The 9,604-nt window shown below is 44.4% G+C and overlaps 1 protein-coding gene across 1 annotated transcript; it reads left to right on the plus strand.

Moving 5' to 3' along the window:
- Positions 1 to 8,164: 8,164 nt before the first annotated feature.
- Positions 8,165 to 9,308, plus strand: GPRC5D (G protein-coupled receptor class C group 5 member D; the record flags this gene model as incomplete). Its single annotated transcript, XM_079937522.1, is given in 7 exon segments — positions 8,165 to 8,412; positions 8,415 to 8,447; positions 8,450 to 9,017; positions 9,019 to 9,106; positions 9,110 to 9,163; positions 9,167 to 9,214; positions 9,216 to 9,308. Coding segments are annotated over 7 exon segments (963 nt in total). The 5' UTR covers positions 8,165 to 8,333.
- Positions 9,309 to 9,604: the final 296 nt, after the last annotated feature.

The raw sequence follows: 9,604 nt of genomic DNA on the forward strand, positions 1-9,604 counted from the left end.
TCATATTTTCCTCGAAAAAGTAATGATTGTGACCTTGAGAGAAAAGCAAAATGTAACAACAATGCATATCTCTAACTTTATAACCTTCCATTCTATGTGTTACAATTATGTTGGGAACATACAGCAGCTAGAATTACCTTCTTTATAAGAAAAATTTAAAGACTTTGGAATGAACATCCTTTTGATGGAATGCTGGTGCCTCTGAGATTATCTGATCCTATAAAGATGTGTGCCTTTGGCTTCGACTAGGCTATTTTAGAACTCTATAGAAATAAACTTTAACTTGTAGAAAACTCATAGCAATGCAAGTAAGTCTTGCATTTGACATGTACATAAATCCTGTTCAGCGAAGGTTTAACTGAACCGCTGGAACCAGAGGATCCATTTCCCAACTGGCTTTTCCATTCCCATGCCTGGTGCTTTGGCCACGATGGCTGGAAGACTGGACTCAGCTGGTGCCGTTGACCACAGAACCTACATGTGGTCTCTTGTGTGGCTTGGGATTCTAAGAACAAAGCAACTGTGTCTCAGGAGAAAGCAGCCAGAGACCAAGCATTCCAAGGGACCAAAACTGAAGCTGCAAGGCATTTTTGACCCAGCCTTGGTAGAATTTGCACATCATCACCTCCACCCCATTTTATTGGTTACAAGAGAATCACTAAGGCCAGCCAGGGCTTCAAGTGGAGGGGAATTCAACCCCATCTCTTGATGAATTACAGCCATCTTTTAAAACCACCACGTCTTTTGGAATCCTTGAATGTGTTTGACATGTTAAAATATATCATGATTTTCCTCCAAAATTGTACTTAAGAATGTCCCAAAATCAGTTAAACATGCACTTTTATTATCCGAATACCATGTCCAAATATATCTGCCAAATGAGACAGTTTTTCAATCCAAGAAATCTACATCTTATTTCTGAGTGTATGTATTATGCTTAGCTTAGTATTTTACCTTCTGGCAACCAGGAATTCCACCGTGTACGTAAGTGGATATAGCCAGCTCCAACATCTGAACAAAATATGTCTAAAGGTTTTGCTCACTGGCATTTCATTTGATTTCAATAAATTTGTGAGGTTCAAGTAAAATTTCTTTAGGTGCCAAAGCTTCATGATGAATAAACCATGGTTGTTAGTCCTTTTTTGTGGTCATATTTGTTGTCTAAGCTTGTAATTCTTCTACAGTTTTCCAGTTTAGACAGCTGAATTAACAATATATTTTCAGGCTTCCCTGGTGGCTCAGTGGTTAAGAATCTGCCTGCCAATGCTGGGGACACGGGTTCGATCCCTGGTCCGGCAAGATCCCACATGCCACAGAGCAACTAAGCCCGTGCTCCACAACTACCGAGCCTGCGCTCTAGAGCCCGCGTGCCACAATTACTGAAGCCCGTGAGCCACAACTACTGAGCCTGCGAGCCGCAACTACTGAAGCCCGCGCACCTAGAGCCCATGCTCCGCAATAAGAGAAGCCACCACAATGAGAAGCCCGCGCACTGCAACAAAGAGTAGCCCCCACTCGCTGCAGCTAGAGAAAGCCCGCACACAGCAATGAAGACCCAACGCAGCCATAAATAAATAAATAAATTTATTTATTTTAAATATATATATATATATATATTTTCCAACTCAGAGATCATATCTAATCCAGTTGCGAGTGAAATTAAACACCACAAAAAAAATCCTTTTGTAGGAACAAAATTGTGTTATTTGTAATGAGGTGGATGGACCTAGAGTCTGTCATACGGAGTGAAGTAAGTCAGAAAGAGAAAAACAAATACCATATGCTAAAGCGCATATATGGAATCTAAAAAAAAACGGTACTGATGAACCTAGTGGCAAGGCAGAAATACTCAGACGTAGAGAACGGACTTGAGGACACGGGGAGAAGGAAGGGTAAGCTGGGACGAAGTGAGAGAGTAGCGCTGACATATGTACACTACCAAGTGTAAAATAGATAGCTAGTGGGAAGCAGCCGCATAGCACAGGGAGATCAGCTCGGTGCTTTGTGACCACCTAGACGGGTGGGATAGGGAGGGTGGGAGGGAGGCTCAAGAGGGAGGGGATATGGGGATATATATATATGTATAGCTGATTCACTTTGTTGTACAGCAGAAACTAACACAACATGGTAAAGCAATTATACTCCAATAAATATATTTTTTAAAAAAGAAAAAAATCCTTTTGCCACTCATATCCGATCTAATTGAAAGTGTTGGAAATTTATATCAGTGTTTCTATCAAGCTGAATCACAAACTCTGTATCAGACTATAACTGCATTAAAGCGTTGCTTCCCTATGTTCTGCAGTAGTACGGATTTGGTGAGATATTCTGAGATACTAAGAGGTTTAATTTTCAACTTGTCAGCTGATGTATCATTTTACCCTCAAAAGTCATATGTCCTATTCCATACATACTGGAAGAATAATTGTTAGCAGTTGTGTGACCCGTTTTCCTTTTTGCCACTTAATGTGTTGTTAAATAGATTATTAGAAGTCTCTTTCATTCATAGCAGATGACAACTTAGAAATCATTGATAAATTTATGTATTTTCCCTTCGGAAACATGAGGGACTTATTGACAGGTTACCATGTTATTTTCTCGGGTGTGTTTTTAATTTTGAAGATTTTAAGTTTTCGTTTGTAAAAATTTCATCACAAATTATATGTTGTCTCTCATTTTTGTTAAGCTTTGCATATTTTATTAAATCACACTTAAATAATGTTCATTATAAGACTTTGCATCTACTTCGTCCTTTTCAGAATGCAGCTCAAATAAGATAAAAATTTTTATTGGTTAGTATTTTTCTCAATATTGTCATGTTTACACTTCCAGATCGAGAAGTTGAACTTGAACATACCTCTACATTTTTCCCATCATCTTCCTTCTACTAATAATGATAAAACAACCCAGTATAAGAGCGATGTATACTAGTTCAATTAAAATGTTATAATAGGGACTTCCATGGTGGTGCAGTGGTTAAGAATTTGCCTGCCTATGCTGGAGACACGGGTTTGGTCCCTGGTCTGGGAAGGTCCCACATGCTGCGGAGCAACTAAGCCCATGAGCCACAACTACCGAGCCTCCGCTCTAGAGTCTGCAAGCCACAACTACTGAGCCCATGTGCCTAGAGCCCGTGCTTCACAACAAGAGAAGCCGCCGCAATGAGAAGCCTGTGCACCACAATGAAGAGTAGCCCCTGCTCGCCGCAACTAGAGAAAGCCCGCGCGCAGCAACGAAGACCCAATGTAGCCAAAAAAAAAAAAAAAAAAGTTATAATAGCCACCAACTGGGGAAAAAATGTCAGATAACTTTCTTCCCCCAAAATACTCTGAATACTAATTAAATAATACTCAGTCGAGAGTCTTCACAATTTCCTGACCCAAATAAAACACTGCGGTTCTTCACAACTAACTGCACATTATAATATACAATTAAACTGTACAACATTAACGTCCTGATAGGAAATTGATCAAGTTAGCCATCATATACCAGAAAACTGAAGGAGATGCCCAGGGCCAGCTACATAATTTGCAGGGCCCAGTGCACAATGAAAATGTAGGACCCTGCTTGGACATAAGTCAATCCCCCATTTCCAAAGGCCCATCACCCCAACCCACGTCAGACAGGTACGCCCAGTGGAATGTGGCAGCAGTCGAGAGACAGGGGCAGAAATGGGGAAACCAGGTGACCCAGTGCACCTGGGGTGGCGTGGAGGGGTGGCTGAGAACCTGTCCCAGAGAGGCAGGGAGGCGATGAGACATAGACACCGTGGCAGGCAGGTCATGTGTGAGCCGAGGCTCCAAGCCCCCAGTGCCTGCTTCATTGTCCCATCTGACTTCACTGATACAACACAAATTCAAAGATTAAATTAATAAGAATTTCAAAACAGTGACAGCAAAGCATTAGATTCCAAGTACAGGACACTTCTGTGTGTTGGGCCCTGAACAGTGGCACTGGTGGCACCCCCATGAAGCCAGCCCTGGAGAGGCCAGTGAGCAAAAGAGTGAATGATGTTCCCAGCTAACTCACCCCATCTCACACAGCTAGCTGGTCCTCACATGGTTGCCATGACAGCTGTTTGGGGATGAAGGGTATGTGATGCCCTCTCCTAATCTTTTTTTTTTCTTTCATGTCATGACCAACTTATCACATCTAAGGGCTTATCTCTCTTAGGGCCTGTCCTCACGAGGTGAGAAGTGTCAGGAAAGCAACCTGGTACAGCAGCAAGAATGGGACCAGGAGTCAGACAACGCCGGTTGTCTCCCTCTAACCTTCCACACCGTGGGCGCGTCCCTTCATCACTCTGGGCCTCTGCTTCCTATTGCTAAATTCCTCATGTTATAATGGTGGCTTCCTTATTATTATTATTAATGAAAGGGTTAGACTAGGTCACCTCTAACATTGCCTCCAGCTCTGTTTCTGGGAGAAGGAAACAATGCAAATAGATGTTTGGCAAAAGGCGTTTGGCCTCTTGACTGTTTTATCTCCCTTTTCAGTGGACTGGTTGTAATCAGTATAATTTGATTTATCAAAGCCATATCTGAGCTGTTTGGTGTAGTGTTGTCACCACATAAAAGACAAAAGTAAGGAGGTGTGAGTAATTTGGATGTGTGTAGGCAAAGGAAGCTCTCATTTCCTTAGGGCCCAGAGCAGATAGGCTAATTCTGTGACTCCAGATTTTAAAATAACAATAATTAGTACCTGTGACAGTTCTTTTATCTAAGGTGCTCATAGGGCTTTGTTGTCTTTAACCCATTAATTCACCTGCCTCAAGCCATCAGGGGGTCAGGAGGAATCTCAGCAAGACTAGCACACCAGTAACTCAAACCTCACAACAGTGAGGAATGCCATGACTAAAGGCCAGTCAGAACTGGGTGGGAGGAGAGACAGGGTCACCAAAATAGTCCTCTTGGAAGAATTAAATGGGAAATCTTCCTGTTGCTCTCCTAACAGCAATTTCACAGCTCACGGGGTCTTTTGGGTGAATCCTCCTGGATGTCACATTTTAGCATCTGGAAAATTCCTTTACGCTTAACTTTAGATTAGCTTTTACAGCTTCAGACAGACCGTGATTATGCCCAAAGCAAGTAAAGGGGAGGACTCTTCTCCCTCGAATCATCTTCTCTCAGAGGAAAAAAAAAGCTTTTTAAAGTTAGGGAATCTTGGGACTTCCCTGGTGGCGCAGTGGTTAAGAATCCGCCTGCCAATGCAGGGGACATGGGTTAGAGCCCTGGTCTGGGAAGATCCCACATGCTGTGGAGCAACTAAGCCCGTGCGCCACAACTACTGAGCCTGCGCTCTAGAGCCCTCAAGCCACAACTGCTGAGCCCAGGTGCCACAACTACTGAAGCCCGCGTGCCTAGAGCCCGTGCTCCACAACAAGAGAAGCCACCGCAATGAGAAGCCCGCGCACCACAAAGAAGAGTAGCCCCCGCTCACCTCAACTAGAGAAAGCCTGCGCACAGCAACAAAGACCTAATGCAGTCATAAATAAATAAGTTTTAAAAAATAAAAAATAAAGTTAAAGAGCCTTTATATGATAGAACACCACTGCAGAATGATTTTGTCCAGGGTTTAAGATTCTGATTTACTTGCAGGTGGTTTCCATTTAAAAGCATTGGTTGGAAAACCACACTGCTAAAAAGTACCTTCACATGGCCTGGAATTCTATCATTAGAATCCTTCAATTAATCAACCCATCCATCACCTAGGAGGTGCTCCCCACAGGGCCAGGTGCTATGGGGACATAAAATGTGGAGCCTAACCTCCAAGCAACTACAAGTCTAATCAAGGGGATGAGACCACTACAAATAAAAGTAATTAATAGATGTATTATTTAAATTCATTTATTGCTTATAGTTATTAATAAATTGATTAATACAAATAAAATGGGAAGAAAATACTATTTCCATAATTTTGGACAACACAGACCCTACATGTTGTAGAGTTCCTGGCAGGAGTGATCAGTGAGGGCCAGAGTGATCAGGGAAGCTCACAGAGGAGGTAAGATGAACTAGACCTCAGATGTAGGGAAAGTATATTTGGGTAGGAAGCAGGATCAATGGGAATTGAGCACAGAGGATAAGTGGGAGGAAAGCAAAAGGTAGTTCAGGACAGGGACAACCCCTAAGAGAAGGCAAGCAGATGGGAGAGAGAAAACCAACCTGAATAAAACACAGGGTCAGCAGACCTGAAGGAGATACGGTTGGATGGGGGAGGGAGGGGCCCGTTCACAGGGACACTTGAAACCACACTAACAAGCACTGGTTGGGGTCTTCAGGAGTCCTCTGTCAAATGCAAATATACATATATTCAATATCCTGTAATAAACCATAACAGAAAAGAACATGAAAAAGAACATATATAAACAGCAAAGATATACATATCTCTGAACCACTTTGCTGTATACCAGAATCTAACATAACATTGTAAATCAACTATACTTCAATTTTTAAAAATTAATTGTGGATAACTAATAGGGACCTAATGTCTAGCACAGGGAACTCTACTCAATACTCTGTAATAGCCTATACGGGAAAGGAATCTAAAAAAAGAGTGGATATATGTATATGTATAACTGATTCACTTTGCCGTACGGCACAAACTAACACAACATTGTAAATCAACTATACCCCGATAAAAAATTTTAAAAAATAAAATTAAAATAATAGTTCATTTAAAAAATGAAAGCAAGGAAAACCTCCAAACATTTTTTTAAAAGGCAAATATCCAGGAAAAGAACCAAGGAGTTAAGTAAATTTGAAGGGGAGCTTGGGGGGTGGCCTGCAGTCAGTATAGCCTGGACCCTGTACTGCGTGCTCTATTATACGTCACCACAGAGAAAAAGAATATGTTATACCAATATCAGCTGGAACTTTTAACTGCAAGTTCTTCTCTCTTGGGCCCTGGGAAAGCCTCAGTGGAATGAGACCCAGAAAGAGTACGTTCTGATGGGGGTGAGGAGAGCAAGGAGAGCGGGAAATTCTACCAAAGGCTTTGGCAATCCCGGAAGAGCTGGTCCAGGTAGGGACCCCACTTGATGGGCAGCCGAAGCCTGAGGAAGCACCTCCACAGGAGAGGAAAAGAAACGGGCAGAGCAGAGAAGACAAATTTCCCCTAATTCACACTGATGCCAACCACTGGCCCTTTTCATGTGTGTAACCCTTCTTTATGGCCCAGTAAACGTCTTATTCCTCTGGGATGGATGCTTTTTCGGGTCTTATGATCAAGATGTGGGGAAGACTGGAGATGGCTTTTTAGGGAGCAGGTCAGAAGAAGAACAAAGTGTCCTCACGTGAGCCCAACAGGGGGCCTCTCGCAGCCTCCAGGTCACATTGGAGGCTGTGGGGAGGGGGCGGTCTTTCCTAAAGCCACACCCCTTTTAGGCCCTGCAGGAACCCGAGTGCGGGCCTCCATCCTTCTGCCCGTTTGGGGAGAGATTAAAGATGCTGAGGTTGTCTTCTTCTTACTCATTGGCAGTTACAACCTCGCAGCCACTACAGTCTCAGCCTCCAGCGTGCACACAGAGGAGGTAAGTGGGACTGAAGGGGCCATGCCCTCAGCTGTCAGCCTGGGTCACTCCAGGTAGCTGGCTTGGGAATAGCTGAAGGGGAGTAGAGCTAGGGGTATTCAGCTGCAAGGTACTTGTTTCCAAATGAATATATGTGATGTTTTTCTAGACAACCCCAGGCAAGGCGTAGAGTTTGCTGCTAAACTCTCCAAAAAGTTAATCGAAGGCAGAGACCTTTTTGTAAAATTCTTCGACAGACCAACAGTGGGTATTTAACTGTAATGCGCTGTCTTGGATTGACTTGAATTAAAAGAAGGAAGAGTCATTAAAATGACTGGGGAAAATCATCTGCCTGTCTCCTTCGAGCAGTGCCTCATGTCTTGAATGATCAAATGGTCCATTCATGTTGACAACCCTTGTTCTGCAGCCTGCTATAACTGGAGTCCTAACCATCATGCGAACGTCGTCACATGCCCGATTTTTATGAAAAAGATCCTGCCTTAGCCCTCAAAAAGCCTTGGTGGAAATTATGACATGAAAATTCATGAGTTTTCTGGAGCCCCTAAGCGAAGATGGTTCTCCTTTCCCAGCAGGATAGAGCTGGGCTAGTTTGGAGGGGTTGATAGTTTTGAGCTATTTCATTCAGTAGGTCCAGGTGTCTTCATGTGGGAATCAGAGATAGTATAGTGTCCTGCCCAAGACTACCCAACAGGGGTTCTTGAGGGTGCAGGTAAAGTTATGAAGTTATGTTTGCTCCTTTTTTTTTTTTTTTTTTTGCACGGGAACAAAAGACCATTCTCGTGAGGTCCACCTACAAGTCCCCATGAATGAGGACTGCGAAGAGTCCACTGGGGACTGTTACTTCCTCTGTGACACCGCGGGAGCATGGGGCATTGTTCTGGAGTCCTGGCCTCAATTGGCCTAGCAGTTACAGTTTTGCCACCCTGGCATTTCTCTTCCTCACGAGAAGGGTTCAAGACCGCAGCCAGTGGAATGTCCTCCCCACCCAGTTCCTCTTCCTCCTGGGTGGGCTGGGGCTCCTCAGCCTTGCTTTTGCCTTCCTCATCCAGCTCAACCAGCAGACTGCCCCCCTCCACTACTTTCTCTTTGGGGTCCTCTTTGCTGTCTGTTTCTCTTGCCTCTTGACTCATGCCTCCAACCTGGTGGAGCTGGTCTGGGGTCAAGTGTCCTCCTCTTGGACGACGATTCTGTGCACTGCTATTGGTGTCAGCCTGTGGCAGACGATCATCGCCACTGAGTATGTGACTCTCATCGTGACCAGAGGTACGATGTTTATGGATATGACACCCTGTCAACTCAACGTGGACTTCGCGGTCCTCCTGGTTTACGTTCTCTTCCTGCTGGCCCTCACGTTCTTCGTCTCCAAAGCCACCTTCTGTGGGCCATGTGAGGATTGGAAGCGGCGCGGAAGGCTCGTGTTCCTCACCGCGCTCATCTCCGTCATCATCTGGGTGGTGTGGATCTCCATGCTCATGAGAGGCAACCCAATGGGACGACCCTATCCTCTGCATCGCCCTGGTCACCCATGCGTGGGTTTTCCTGCTGCTGTACATCATACCAGAGCTGTGCTTTCTCTAGAGATCGTGTCAGCAGGATTGCCCTCTGCAAGGCAATACCTGCCCACTCCCAGCTTAGGAATGCAGCTTCAGAGTGGAGAATCAGCAACTCTCAAGAGGTACTTTCCTGGGGAGCTCGGGGAGGCTCTCCCGTAAGAGAAGCAGGAGAAAAAACAGGGCAAGAGGAAAGAAAAGGGAATGGTCAGAATTTAGGTGGGTGACGACATAGCTCAAGTCTGGAGACAGGGACACTCAGAGTCAAGGTTAAACTTTTCTGAATAATCAGTTCCTCCGAGATACAGAGATTAATGGGGAGAGGCCAAGACAGAAATGACTCAAAGGCCCTAAATAGAAAGGGTGTGGCTCTGAGTATTCATGCTGGATAAAGAAAGGCACCCACTATAAAATGAGTTCACCAGTCCCAGATTAGGCGTGGGCCATGCCATTGCATGACACATCATGCTAAGTGCAGATGTTCTGGCCATCAAGTGCAAGAGCAACCCTGGCACCAGTGACT

Source organism: Stenella coeruleoalba (assembly GCF_951394435.1).
Source record: "Stenella coeruleoalba genome assembly, chromosome: 11".
Taxonomy (NCBI): Eukaryota; Metazoa; Chordata; class Mammalia; order Artiodactyla; family Delphinidae; genus Stenella; species Stenella coeruleoalba.